The 15496-nt window shown below is 41.5% G+C and overlaps 2 protein-coding genes across 6 annotated transcripts in view; one reads left to right on the top strand and one right to left on the bottom strand.

The window, feature by feature from the left end:
- The window catches only part of MAP4 (microtubule associated protein 4), a 194235-nt gene extending 178943 nt beyond the window's left edge, over positions 1-15292 (bottom strand). The window contains exons 1-2 of one of the 5 annotated variants that reach the window (XM_039228072.1): positions 15118-15288; positions 14256-14291 (exon numbers count right to left, since the gene is read on the bottom strand). The gene's annotated coding sequence lies outside the window, so the exon portion shown is untranslated. Of the gene's footprint in view, positions 1-14255; positions 14292-15117 lie in introns of all 5 variants that reach the window. The other 4 variants (XM_039228076.1, XM_039228075.1, XM_039228074.1 and 1 more) reach the window with 4 other exon arrangements.
- Positions 8143-8475, top strand: LOC120229240 (60S ribosomal protein L35a-like). Its single transcript, XM_039228078.1, has one exon. The coding sequence runs from the start codon at positions 8143-8145 to the stop codon at positions 8473-8475; it is 333 nt and encodes a 110-aa protein (XP_039084009.1).
- Positions 15293-15496: the final 204 nt, after the last annotated feature.

Below are 15496 nucleotides of genomic sequence, written 5' to 3'. Positions count from 1 at the left end.
TGAAATACTGATACATGCTACAAGATGAATCAACCTTGAAAACATGCTAAGTGAAAGACAGTAGGCATAAAAGGCCACCTATTATAATTCCATTTACATACAATGGCCAGAATAGGCAAATCTATAAAGAAAGCAGAGAGTGGTAGCCAGGAGTTATGAGGGAAAAGGCAAGTTAATGATTGCTAATGCATACTAAGTTTCTTTTGGAATGATGAAATATTCAAATATTAGATACCAATGATGATAGAGTGACTTAGTAAATATACTAAAACCAGCGAAATATATGAATTTTATGTTGTGTAAATCATATCTCAATAAATCTGCTTTTAAAAAAATAATAATAAAATCTGAAACATAAACAAATCCTCAGGCATAATATAGCCCGATGAAAAACATGTCTTTATGCAATAACAAGGAAAGAGTAAATCAAAACCTGTCAATATGATGCAACATTATGCAACCATTAAAGATTACGTAGCTTTTTTTAAAGTTTATTTCTTTGAGAGTGCACAGGAGTGTGGAAGGGACAGATAGAGGGGGAGAGAGAGAATCTCAAGAAGGTGCCACACTCAGCCCAGAGCCTGACATGGGGCTCAATCCCATGAAGTAAGAGATCATGACCTGAGCCAAAACCAAGAGTTGGATACTTTACTGAGTCACCCAGGTGCTCCTATGTTATTAAAAGCTATTGGGGCACCTGGGTGGCTAAGTCGCTAAAGCATCAGACTCTGGCTCAGGTCATGATCTCACGGTTATTGAGTTTGAGCCCCAGGTCAGGCTCTGAGCTGACAGCTCAGCGCCTGGAGCCTGCTTCAGATTCTGTGTGTGTGTCTCTCTCTGCCTCTCTCTCTCTCTCTCTCTCTCTCTCTCTCAAAAATAAATAAACATTGGGGCGCCTGGGTGGCTCAGTCAGTTGAGCATCCGACTTCAGCTCAAGTCAAGATCTCATGGTCTATGGGTTCGAGCCCCACGTCAGGCTCTATACTGATAGCTAGCTCAGAACCTGGAGCCTGTTTCAGATTCTGTGTCTTCCTCTCTCTCTCTGACCCTCCCCTGCTCACACTGTCTCTCTCTCTCTCTCTCTCAGAAATAAAAATAAATAAATAAATTTTTTTTAAAATAAAAAATTTTTAAAAAAAGCATTTCTTCATGTCTACTCATAAAAGGTAGACAGAACAGTAACGAACAGGTCAGATCCTGCCCTTGACAGCCAATGTTTTGTCTTTCTTATCTCTCTGTGATTTAGTGATAAGAAGAAAAATGAAAATGAGTGAGCTTAAGTATACCCAAGAAATAATGCAAACACAAAATTACCAATATAGCCAATCATATTATCTTAAGTACTCCTAGGTTCATGAATTAACAATTCTTTGAATGAGGACAGAACACATTTCCAGAACACGTATTCCGTAGAGAATACATAAAATCAAATTAAGACTCCTAGTCCAACACACAGAAGTTTATAATATAAAGTATTCTGGGAGTGCCTAACTGGCTCAGTTGGAATAGCATGCAAGTCTTGACCTTGAGTGTAGAGATTACTTATTAAATAAATAAAACTTTAAAAAAAAAATACTGCAATTCCTATCAAAATACTACCAGCACTTTTCACAGACTAGAACAAACAATCCTAAAATTTGTATGGAACCACAAAAGACCCCAAAGAGTTAAAGCAATCCTGAAAAAAAAAAAAAAAAAAAAAAAAAACCCAGAGACATCATAATTCTGGATTTCAAGCTATATTACAAAGCTCTAGTCATCAAAACAGTATGGTACTGGCACAAAACAGACACAGAGACCAATGGGACAGAATGGAGAAACCAGAAATAGACCGAAAACTATATGGTCTACTAATCTTCAACAAAGCAGGAAAGAATATCCAATGGAAAAAATACAGTCTCTTCAAAAAATGGTGATGGGAAAACTGGACACTGACATGTAGAATTAAACTGGACTACTTTCTTACACCATACACAAAAACAAATTCAAAATGGGTGAAAGACTTAAATATGAGACAAGAAACCCTTAATTTCCTAAAATCCTAAATGAGAAAACAGGCAGCAACCTCTCTGACCTCAGCCAGAGCAACTTCTTACTAGACACAAAGCAAATATGAACTATTGGGACCTCATCAAGATAAAAATCTTCTGCACAGCAGAGGAATGGGAGAAGATATTTGCAAATGACATCTCTCTAAAGGATTACTATCCAAAATCTATAAAGAACTTATCAAACTCAATACCCAAAAAACAAGTAATCCAGGTAAGAAATGGGCAAAAGACACAAATAAACATTTTTCCAAAGAAGACATCTAGATGGCTAACACACATGAAAAGATGCTCAACATCACTCATCATCAAGGAAATACAAATCAAAACCACGGTGAGATACCACTTCACACCTGTCAGAACGGCTAAAATTAACAACAAACCGATGTTGGCAAGGTTGCGAGAAAGGGGAACCTTATTAAAGAAAGAAAACCCTCTTGCACTATTGGTGGGAATGCAATCTGGTGCAGCCTCTCTGGAGAACAGTATGGAGGTTCCTCAAAAAACTAAAAATAGAACTACCCTACAATCCAGCAATTGCACTGTTATTTACCCAAAGGATACAAAAATACAGATCCAAAGGAGTACATGCACCCCAATGTTTATAGCAGCATTATCAAAAATAGCCCAACTATGGAAAGCCCAAAAGTCCATCAACTAATGAATGGATAAAGGTGTAGCGCGCGCGCGCGCGCACACACACACACACAATGGAATATTACTCAGCCATCAGAAAGAATGAAATCTTGGGGTGCCTGGCTGGCTCAGTCAGTTAAGCGTCTGACTTCAGCTCAGGTCATGATCTCACAGTTCATGAGTTCAAGCCCAGCATCAGGCTCTGTGCTGACAGATCAGAGCCTAGAGCCTGCTTTGGATTTTGTGTCTCCCTCTTTCTTTGCCTCTCCCACATTCATGCTCTCTGTCTCTCAATAATAAACATTTTTAAAAATAAGGAAACAAAAGAATGAAATCTTGTCATTTGCAACAACATAGATGGAGCAAGAATGCATCTGGTAAGTGAGATAAGTCAATCAGAGAAAACAAATACCATATGATTTCACTCATGTGTGTAATTTAAGAAACAAAACATCGGGGCGCCTGGGTGGCTTAGTCGGTTGGGCGTCCGACTTTCGCTTAGGTCATGATCTCACGGTTCGTGGGTTTGAGCCCCGCGTCGGGCTCTGTGCTGACTGCCAGCTCAGAGCCTGGAGCCTATTTCCGAGTCTGTATCTCCCTCTCTCTCTGACCCTCCCCTGCTCACGCTGTCTCTCTCTCTCCTAGAAATAAATAAAAATATTTAAAAAAAAAAAAAAGAAACAAAACATGAATATATGGGAAAGAGGGGGAGAAAAAACCACAAGTGACTCTTAATGATAGAGAAAAAATTATGCGTGGACAGAGGGAAGTGGGTGAGAGTTGGGCTGGATGGGTGATGGGTACTAAGGAGAGCGCTTGTTGTGATGAGCACTGGGTGTTGTATGGAAGTGATGAATCACTGAATTTTACTCTGAAACCAATACTGCACTGTATGTTAACTAGCTAAAATTTAAGCTAAAAAAAAAAAAAAGTCTGAGTTCAAACTAACAAAGAGTAACTAGAGGCAAGTGTACAGAGAAGGAGACATAGAAGTAAGAAAAATTAACTTTCTTGAACCTCAGTAAACATTTTATAATAGGTAAAAATAGTCTTAACAATACTCCACTTTTCTTCTGTGCCATTTTGTGATATTATGCTACAATGAACTCCACTATAATGGTATTTTTATCCCAGAGCTACCTGAATATACATTTGGTAATTGGGGGAAAAAATGAAATACAAGACATAGTCTCTGAATTCAAGAGGATCTTGATCCAGTGGGAAAGCATATACACATAAAAAATGATGTGGAAATCCAAAGTAATTCACACATATACAAAACTCTTAAAAATAATAAATTCAGGGGGCGCCTGGGTGGCTTAGTCGGTTAAGCGTCCGACTTTCGCTTAGGTCATGATCTCACGGTTCGTGGGTTCGAGCCCCGCATCGGGCTCTGTGCTGACTGCCAGCTCGGAGCCTGGAGCCTGTTTCAGCCTGTGACTCCCTCTCTCTCTGACCCTCCCCTGCTCACGCTGTCTCTCTCTCTCTCCTAGAAATAAATAAAAAATATTAAAAAATAATAATAATAATAATAATAAATTCAGCAAGGCTTGAAGAATACCACATCAATAAACAAAAATCAGTAGTATTTCTATGTACCAGGAATTAGCCATCCAAAAATGAAATTAAGAAAACAGTTCCATTTACAACAGCATCAAAAAGAATAAAATGCTTAGCAATAAATTAAACCAAAGAAATGTGAGCCTTGCCCACTAAAAACTACAAAACGTTATTGAGAGGGGCGCCTGGGTGGCTTAGTCGGTTAAGCATCCGACTTTCACTTAGGTCATGTTCTCGCGGTTCGTGGGTTCGAGCCCCGCGTCGGGCTCTGTGCTGACTGCCAGCCAGAGCCTGGAGCCTATTTCAGAGTCTGTATCTCCCTCTCTCTCTGACCCTCCCCTGCTCACGCTGTCTCTCTCTCTCCTAGAAATAAATTAAAAAATATATATATATTTTAAAAAAAAACGTTACTGAGAGAAATTAAAGAAGATGTAAATAAATGGAAAGACTTTCCATGTTCATGGATTGGAAGACTGAACACCGTTAAGATGGCAATTCGCTCCAAGGTGATCTACAAATTTAATGCAGTCCCTGTCAAAATCCCAACTGTCTTTTATGCAGAAATTGACAAGCTCATCCTAAAATTCATACAGAAATGCATGGGATCCAGAATACCCAAAACTATCTTGAGAAGAACAAAGTTGGAAGACTCACACTTCTTGACTTCAAAACATACTACAATGTCTACAGTAATCAAGACAGTGTGTACTGGCATAAGGATAGAAATGTAAGTCAGTGGAACAGAACTGAGAGTCCAGAAATAACCCTCCATATCTAAGTTCAGGAGATTTTCAAAATGAGTGCCAAGACCTTTCAATAAGAAAGAAAAGTCTTTTCAACAAATGGTACAAGAACAACTGGATATTCACATGCAAAAAAATAAAGAATTTGGACCCCTCCCTTACATCATTTATATTTTTTTTCTATTATAGTTATTTAAAAAAACTCAAAATGCACCAAAAACCTAAATGTATCAGCTAAAACTATAAAACCTGTAAAAGAAAAATAGGCAGAAATATTTGTGATCTTGCAGTAGGCAAGAGATCCTTCGTTGTGACATCTAAAACACAAGCAACCATGGAAGAAACAAATAAAATAGACTTCATCAAAATTAGAAAGTTGCTCTCTCTCTCTCCCTCTCTCAAAAATAAATAAGTAAAAATAAATTTTTTTAAAAAACTGGAAAGTTTTATGCTTCAAAGGATATAAGAAAATAAAGAAAACCCACAGAATAGAGAAAATATTTGCAAATCATGTATTTAATAGGTATTAGTATCTAGAATATAAAGAATTCTTACAATTCCAAAATAAAAACAAAGAGTCTCATTTGAAATGGGCAAAGGACCTTAATACTTCCTTAAAGATGATCTGCAAATAGTAAGTACAACAGTCATCAGGGAAATCAAAACCAAAATCACAATGAGGTATCACTTCACACCCACTATGATGGAATCAGACACTTAACAGATTGGTGGCTGCCAGAGGCAGAGAGCTGGTAGGTGGGAAAAACAGGTGACGGGGGTCAAAAGTTAAGATGATGATGATGATGATGGTGATGATGATGATGATGATGATAGGAAGGAAGGAAGGAAGGAAGGAAGGAAGGAAGGAAGGAAGGAAGGAAGGGGAAACTAATGAACAGGACTGGCCAGTGAGCAATAAGTGACTAACAAATTGAGGAATCATTTCAAGAACAAGCAGTAAACAATAACTGAGAAATGTTTTAAACAACCTTAAGCTATTAAAATTCAGATGCTACCCAGCACCAAGTCAAGGATATGGCTGTCATAGCAATCGTAAGATAGGATTTTCTTCTACTGATAGATAAAATCTGGATAGGTTAAACTATCTCAGAGTAAAGACACATTAATGGATATGGTATGTAATAAAAAAAAAGTTTTTAATTTTTTAAAGACCTATAACAGCCAAGTGTTTGTAAGGATGTGGAAAAACTGGACCCCTCATATACTGCTAATGGGAACATAAAATGGTGTGGCCACTATAAAAAGCAGTGTGGTAGTTTCTCAAAAGGTTAACTGTAGAGTTACCATATGACCCAGTAATTCCACACCTAAGTATATACCCAAAAGAAATAAAAACATGTCCACACAAAAACTTGTACACAAATGTTCACAGAAACATTCAAAATAGCTAAAAAGTGAAAACAACCCACTGATGAAAGAACAAAATACGGTATACCCATACAATGGGGTATTACTCAGCCATAAAAAGATATGAAGTACTGATATGTACTACAATATGAAGGATGAATCTTGAAAACATGCTAATGAAAAAAGCCAGGTACAGAAGGCCAGATATATGATATGATTCCATTTATAGGTTACGTCCAGAATGGACAAATCCATCAGTAGAAATTAGAATTGTGGCTACCAGGGATGGGGGCGGGGAGGAGGATGGGAATTGACTGTTTATGGGTCTGGGATTTCTTTTGGGATAATGCAAATGTTCTAGAATTATATAGTGGTGATGGCTGCACAACACTGAATACACCAAAACCAAAATGACTTGTATACTCTAAAATGGTAAATTTTATGGTATGTAAATTATACCTTAATTTTTTTTAAACATAGAATAACATATGTCTAAAGATATATATTGGTGAGGGGCGCCTGGGTGGCTTAGTCGGTTAAGTGTCCGACTTTCGCTTAGGTCATGATCTCGCGGTTCGTGGGTTCGAGCCCCGCGTCGGTCTCTGTGCTGACTGCCAGCTCAGAGCCTGGAGCCTGTTTCAGTCTGTGATTCCCTCTCTCTCTGACCCTCCCCTGCTCACGCTGTCTCTCTCTCTCTCTCCTAGAAATAAAACATTAAAAAAATTACTTAAAAAAAAAAAAAAAAAGATATATATTGGTGAAAACACCAAAGAGGAATACTTGACCAGACTAAGAAAATGGTCAGAAAGGCTTTCAAAAGCTGATACCTGAGCTGATACCAAAGAAAAAAGTCTGTAAGTCTGTTTTGTCCCCTACCGTCTCCCGTTCTCACTCCTCCCTAAATTCAGAAATCACTCACCTATCACCCAAAGGAACTTTTATATCCCAAATACAAACTATTTCAACGAAAATATGTTCTACCTATTAAAAAATGAATGAGGGCTCTAGAATTGTCCCAGTGTATTTCTATTCCTAACAGAGAAAATGAGTTAACCAAATGAACACCTGAATTAGAATTTTAGTTGAACAAAAACAGAGCTCAGAGAGAGGAGTCATTTTAGGAAGGAACATTTTTCTTAAGGGTCTCTAGCCTCTACTCCCACTCACCACTATCTCCAATCTCCCTAAATTTTTCATTCTTTAAATTATATTCCCTAAGAGCTTTAAGTTTTTCCACAACAGTTTCAACATGTACAGAGAGAGATCATGAGATAAAAGGCACCTTTTATTGGGGCACCTCAACTGAGCATCCAACTTCGGCTCAAGTCATGATCTCACGGTTCATGGGTTCGAGCCCCATGTCAGGTTCTGTGCTGAATGCTTGCTCAGAGCTGGAGCCTGTTTCGGATTCTGTGTCTCCTTTTCTCTCTGTCCCTCCCCCGCTCCCGCTCTGTCTTACTCTGTCTCTCAAAAATAAATAATTGTAAAAAAAATTTATTTAAAAAGGTGTAACTATTTTACATGCGAATCATAAGTCAGAACCTATGCTTTGTCATAATAAGCAATAATATAACGTAACTTCAATCAATAATCAATAACTACCATTAGAAAGAATTAGTTGTGACTTCAGAGATTAAGATGTGAAATATCTTAATTATTATTTTGCATACAAACTAGCGTAGAAACTCAGAACCAAAACCTCTGAAAACACTTAAAAGTCAGAAGTAAGGAGGCCATCTTTGAACCTGTGGAGGCCTGCTGGGAACAGGACTCCTGAAACGACAAATATGTCTGGAAGGTTGTGGTCCAAAGCCATTTTTGCTGGCTATAAACGGGGTCTCAGGAACCAGAGGGATCACACAGCTCTTCTTAAAATTGAAGGTGTTTATGCCCGAGATGAAACTGAGTTCTATCTAGGCAAGAGATGTGCTTATGTGTACAAAGCAAAGAACAACACAGTGACTCTTGGTGGCAAACCAAATAAAACCAGAGTAATCTGGGGAAAAGTAACTCATGCTCATGGAAACAGTGGCATGGTTCGTGCAAAATTCCGAACCAACCTTCCTGCTAAAGCCATTGGCCACAGAATCCGTGTGATGCTGTACCCCTCAAGGATTTAAACTAACTGAAAAGTAAATAAAGGTGTAGATTTGTTCTCTTGTAAAAAAAAAAAAAAAAGTCAGAAGTAAGGAGAAAATAAAGTTTTGTCTCTAACTGATCCTGGCATTCTCTAGGTGAACATTTTCTGAATTTATTCTAGTCAAAACATAGAAAGAACATATCAAAATTACAGACGTAGTAAGGGTAACAAAGGCATAGGATAGTAGAATCAGGATTCAAAAAGTCTCCTTTGAAACAATGGACAGAAATTGGGACTTACAGAAAGAAAGAAGGTTAAAAAAAAGTCCAACACATAGAATCAGAAAGCCAGTCAATCAAGAATGAAGATTTAGGGGGCACCTGGATGGCTCAGTTGGTTGAATGTCAGACTTCTGCTCAGGTCATGATCTCGCAGTTGGTGAGTTTGAGCCTTGCGTCAGGCTCGGTGCTGACAGGTCAGAACCTGGAGCCTGCTTCAGATCTGTGTCTCCCTCTCTCTCTCTGCCCCTCCCCTCCTCAAAAATAAACATTAAAAAATAAAATAAAATAAAAAAATAATTAAGATCTGGGTTAAGAGCAGCTCTAGAGAAGGCCTAGAGGTAAGCTTACTGACAGACAAGTATAAATTAACACTGAAAAGTGGATATTGAAAGAAAGAAAACAATTATTTTACTTATTTTTTTTAATGTTTATTTATTTTGAGAGAGTGTGCAAGTGGGGGAGGGGCAGAGAGAGATGGGGAGAGAGAATCTCAAGCAGGCTCCATGCTGTCAGCACAGAGCCTGACGTGGGGCTCAATCCCACAAACTGTGAGATCATGACCTGAGCCAAAATCAAAAGTCCAATGCTTAACCAATGAGCCACCCAGATGCCCTGAAAAAAATTATTTTAAAGCAGTAATGATGGAAACTAAGCGGTAAGCTCCCCAAGGGAAGGGATCATTTTGAATTCCTTAATCACTTCATTTCCAAGGCTTAATGGAGTATCTGGATCAGATCATACGATCTGTAGCATGTCTACAAGACGATGCCCAACATAATAAAAGGTTTAGAAAGCACATTTCATAAGAGGTGGCTAGGGGAAAAAGCTGTTTAGTCTGGAAAAAACTTAAGTGGGACACAATAATTCCAGAAAAGGAATTTTTCTTGCTGTCAACATGGTCAAAAGTTAAAAAAAAAAAAAAAAAATCTTAAACCCAACAACTTCTTTAATTAAAAGGAGCAATCCCATCAAGAAGGGACAAAGGATGACTTGTAGTTAAAGATACTTGATAGAATGAGACTGCTTTGCATGGGATCAAGCATAGCACTAGGAGTGAGAATAGGTCATGATTCCAGCTGCAGTCACTCACTTCCTGTTTGGCCAAGGGCAAATGACATCACCTCTCCACTTAAGTAAAAAACAGTAATTTAAAATACCAGTATTACAGGAGTATAATTTAAATTAGTTGACAATCGCAAAAGACTTTGGAAATTTACTTTATGTGACAATGAAAACTGCATTCCTACTTTACACATACACTAAGGTTGAACAGTTAAGTAAATCTATTATAAATAATAAGAGCCAAGTTTCTCACTGTCAGAGAAAGTTACAAAGAAGGAGAAGAATGTTAGAATAAACTTGTGGCACTGGGCTAGAGTCAGAGACCAGTACGAGCATGTTTCTATTTATACACAGATATGGAAATAAACACAAATATATATGTACATCTGAGCCATTACACACGTAGATCTGCCTTTCAGCATGGCCTAGAAGCAGGGACAACCCAGCATCAGTGAGTACACCCAGTTCATTTAGAAATCAGATCTTGATTTCTAAATATTTTTTCCAATAAAAGAAACCAGGCCTCCTTGGAGAAATGGCTGATTCTAGGGCTGGGGCAGGGAAAATACAAGATGAGACTGGAGCATCTTGCAGCATCAGGAAGTAAAAAAGTGCTCCAAAAAAAGAAAAGAGGGACATATCCAAAACACCTAAGTGTCAAATGGCCACAGCCAGAAGAATGTGAACAACAAAGTACAGTATTACAAACCAAAGGGAAAAATAAATGTTCATGAGTCCATAATGATATAAATAAGTAAATAAACTGGGGGCAGGGGTAGAAGGGAATGTACAAATCTTCCTTACAGAAAAACTCCAAAAAATAAATGTAGAAGGAATGAGGGAAATAGAAAATCACCACTACAATCACACACTAGTTGCTGCTGCAGGCAAATTTCACTAATGAATGCTAAAATTAGTGGATGAAACTCAGATCTTTGTACAGCCTCACAGAACATACCCCAAAATAGTTATTAATCACTGTGGGTGACTTGAACACAGACTCACAAATTCTTTGACACTCATTCCTTCAAGAGGTAGAGCTTCATTTCCTTCCCCCAGAAATGGGCTTGACTTGGTGACTCATTTCTAGCTTCTAACAAATAAAGTAAGGAAATGGAAAAAGTAGTCACTTTAGTGAAACCAGGAAGATTCTACCTTAATCAAATTATCAAAGTTAACATCAGTAACAAGCCACACTGATATCAGGTACACCCTGACACGCAATATGATGTGACAAGAAGGACCTACCATCTCCATGGTACTCTTCCCCAAATGTATAACTTCTGGCGAATCACGAGAAAACACCAGGAAACCCAATTCAGGAACATCCTACAAATAACCGCAACTCTTCAAAGGTGTCAAGGAAAGGCAAGGAGAAACTAAGAAACTGTCACAGATTGTCAGAAACAAGGCAAATAAGACCTCTAAATAAATAAATGGTATCAGATCCTATAATAGAAAAAGGGCATCACTCTGGAGAAACTAGGGAAATGAGTGGAAAACCTGTAATTTACTTCATAATATTAAACTAATATTCATTTCTCTTCTTTTAAGTTTATTTTTATTTTGAGAGAGAGAGAGAGAGCAAGTGGGGAAGGGGCAGAGAGAGGGAGACAGAATCCCAAGCAGGCCCTCAGTGCAGAGGCCGAGGCAGGGCTCAAACTCATGAACTCATGAAACATGAGACCATGGCCTGAGCCGAAGTCAAGAGTCAGACCCTTAACCAACTGAGCCATCCAGGCACCCCAACTAATATTGATTTCTTAATTTTGATAAATGTATCACGGTTATATAAAATGGTAACATTAAGGAAAGCTAGATGAAATTCTGTACTATCTTTACAATTCTTCTGTAAATCTAAAAGTATTCAAAATAAAGTATTTTTTTTAATGTTGATTTTTGAGAAAGTGCGTGCATGCTACACAAGCAGCAGAGGGACAGAGAGGAGGACAGAGAATCCCAAACAGGCCCCATGCTGTCAGCACAGAGCCTGATGCGGGACTCACTCCCAAGAACCCCGAAATGACCTGAGCTGAAATCAACAGTCAACACTTAATCAACTAAACCACCCACGTCTGCCTCAGTTTCCTTCTCAAATGGACCAAATCAAATGAACCACCAAGATGATTTCCATTAGGTCAAAATGCTTCTCAAGATTTTCTTGCTTTTTAAGAGAACATAAAACCTGCACATCATCTAAGTATACTTAATATTTTAAAAAAAGAAGGAGGGGCACCTGGGTGGCTCAGTCAGTTAAGTGTCTGACTTCAGCTCAGGTCATGATCCCTGCATCGAGCTCTGTGCTGATAGCTCAGAGCCTGGAGCCTGCTTCAGATTCTGTGTCTACCTCTCTCTCTTCCCTTCCCCTGCTCCCTTGCTCGCTCGCTCGCTCACTCTCTCTCTCTCAAAAATAAACAAACATTTAAAAAAAAATTTTTTTAACAGAAGAAGGGGGTACCTAGCTGGTTCAGCCCATGGAGCATATATAGGACTTGATCTCAGGGTCATGAGTTTGAGCCCCATGTTAATAATAATAATCACAACAAAGAAAGGGAGAGAAAAGAAGAAGAAGGAAGAGGAGGGAGAGGACGAAGAGGACGAAGGAGAAAAGCAATGCCCAGATCTGAAATGTCAACCTCACAAATGTGAAGAGATCAAAGACAGGTCACCAAATTCAAAAACAAAATTGGGAAAAAGAACAAGACACTGAAATCAGAAAGAACCCACTCTCTCTGACTAAAGCTAACCCACCTAACTTGACATAAGAGGTTCAAGCCACACAAGGCCCCCTTCACGCAGGGTAACACTTATTTCCACACATACCCCTCAATCTATAACCAAAATAAAAATCACAAGGCAGTATCTCTCCCAGCTCTCAAACCATTTCAAGCAAGCTTGGGAAACGTCTCCTACTCTCCCCTGAAAGCCAGAGTACGTAATTAATAAAAGTTTTCATAGCCTCAAAAAAACAAAAAGTAAAACTAGAGCTAAGCCACCTAGACATAAGAAAATCCAGGTGCTTCCTTCACTGTCAGCAAACGATGGAAAATGATGTTAACGTGTAATGTAAACTTATGTGTAATTTTGAGAATTTTAACACAGATAAATATGTGCTGAGATGACAAATATATAAAGAGATGAACTAAAAAAGACACACACACAATTGAGACAGTGGGAAAATGCTTTTAGAATCTTCCCCCAGCACTGTCAAACATTAATATATGTGTTCTTACAATGGGAAAAGACGCAAGACTCAACTAGGCTTCAGTAACTTGATTAAAACATCTGCCTAAAAACATCCAGGGCCCTTAGCTCCCATTCTATAATCAATTGCCCTTTTATTACTGATTTGGCTGCCCAGAAACAAAGGAAGTGTCCTGGCCAATGGATAATTAATTCCAATTGTGTACATGACACTCTTTACTTTCTGTATAAATAAACTGGCATCTGTTTATCAGTCTCCAGCGAGATTACTTTGCATGAATAAAGTCTCAAGCACTTGAGTCACCCCGTGTGAATAAAAAATTTCGAGTTTCTGAACTACTGGGGGTGGGGGAGAGAAGGGGTCAGAGAGACCTTGATGTGGATGCCACTTCTGATACTTAACTATCTGTGTGACTCCTTATTCCCGTCAGTCTCAATTTCCCCATCTGTAAATAAATACCTACAACTAGGGCCCGGAAGATGGCAAGGGCTCAAAAGGTGACAGCTTTATTATGTTTAAGCCAAATGTGAAAGGAAGACTACCAGTGATACAGAAACCTTTCATTTGAAAAGTAGCCTGGACCATCAAACCACTTCAAGTTTTGAAAGAGGCTCCTGGAAGAGAGATGTGCCATTCATTCCAGAGAGGTGAGAAGAGCAAAGTTAAAAAGTTGCAAGAGAAGTACCCACCGCACTGTACAGTTCTCGCTTAGCAACTCCAATGTTGTCTACCAAACACCCAGCCGGTAATAGTTAGAGCATGACAACTGTTCACTCTAAATCCATGTGCTCAGCTTGGATTCAGGACTGATTTATAAAAATAGCTGTTGCTGCTGCTCTTTGAATCTCTTTGAGCTGATGACTGGGCAGTGTTACCCTATAGGCCTAGAGCAGCTGTATTCCCTCACCACACCCATTTCTCTGCCTGCTCAGCCGAGCTGACGGCACCCTCCCCCCCACCTCCCATCTCTGCAGCATACTATTCTCCCTCTTCCTGGGCTGAGTGAGCAAATTACAAGCACAAATATCCCCTGATGCAATGCCACAACCATCCCTGGGAAAGCGCAGTGGCAGTTGCCAAAAGCTCAGCAGCAGGGAAACGGGCGGGAGACACACACACACACACACACACACACACACACAGAGCAAGAACACTGCAATGCTATGCAGCCAGGGAGAGGGAATCGAGAGGCCCTGGGGAGCAATACTGTAACCGAACCAGAGGAGGGAAAGGAGAAAGGGGGTTTCCAGAAGAAAGCTGGGTAACACTAACCTTCCCCAGAAGCACGTTTCACCCCGGGTTTGGGTCCTAAAACACAAAACTAGGAGTAAATCACTGCCTCCTCCGAAAAGAAGCAAATGCATTTAATTTACACGTTCCTGGATGGAAGCAAAAACCCCTACGTTCGTTCCCCCACGGGGTAATTTCGCTAAAAAAGAGATCAGGCAACACCACCAACGCAGAACCTGGTCCAAGTGCTAAACCACAATCTCGGTTCGGGGTAACGTTTCCACTGCCTCCTCCCGGTCCCAGTCCCAATCCTCCCATCCCCACCCTTGCTTCGCCCTCCCGCAGCCAGACACACACTTATTCCCCCAACCCAACGGCTCAGTCTGCTCAGAGCCGGAGGGGACGGCACGCAGGGAGCCTAGGCTGGGGCCCGGTTCTCCAGACCGCCCCTCAGCGCTGCCTGTAACCTCGGACCCTCTCTCTAACTCGCACCAGCTCCACCTCGACTGACCCCCGCAAAGCCTCACCGAAAGACCTCTGAGTTTTCCTACGTCCCCGAGCCCCACCCAGGGCCCCAAACCGCAGCGACCCTCGCTCCCCTGCTCAGCCCCATCCCGAGCCCAAGGCGTGCAGCTCAGCCCCACGCTCCAGACGCCCGAAGCTGGTCCTCCCGGCCCGCTCGGCCCCAAGAGGCCCCGGGATCGCGCCCCGAAGCCTCGAAAGATCACGCCCTCGGGCCCCCTGCCCTCCCGCCCCCGCGTCCCGCAGGCCCGCGGCCACCGCCCTTCTCCGCCCCCAGCGGGCCTTGCGGGGTCTCCGGCGGCCGCGGAGCGCTGCTAAGGCAGCCCCCGGGAGAGTGGGGAGGCCGCCCCTCCGATCGGGCCCCGCCTGTCGCCGCACCTACCCGCCGCCGCTGCGCCGGAGCCGAAGCCGGAGGGAGCCGGGCGAGGGCCGGGAGAAGTCGGGAGGAGCCGGGAGAAGTCGGGAGGAGCTCGAGCCACCAAGCAAGCCCGTGGGGCGGGGCGCAGGGAGGCGGCCGCTTCCTCGTCGCTCTCTTGAGGGCCGGCGCGAGGGAGGGGCGCCGCCACCGCCTATCCCGCGGGCGCCGCGGCTCCGGCCAATAAGCGCGGCGAGGGGGCGGGCGGAGGGCTGTGGTAAGCCAATGAGCGCCGGCCCCGCCGCCTCGACCTCGCAGTGGTAGCGGCGCGAGCGGAGGGCCGTTGGGGGCGAGGTACGCATGGGGGCTTCAGACTCCCACCTCCCGCCCGCTAGCGCCCGGGCGG

Source organism: Hyaena hyaena, unplaced genomic scaffold (assembly GCF_003009895.1).
Source record: "Hyaena hyaena isolate Hyena2069 unplaced genomic scaffold, ASM300989v1 scaffold_30, whole genome shotgun sequence".
NCBI lineage: Eukaryota > Metazoa > Chordata > Mammalia > Carnivora > Hyaenidae > Hyaena > Hyaena hyaena.
The sequence above is the reverse complement of the archived record's forward strand: the minus strand, read 5'-3'. Positions and strand labels throughout refer to the sequence as shown.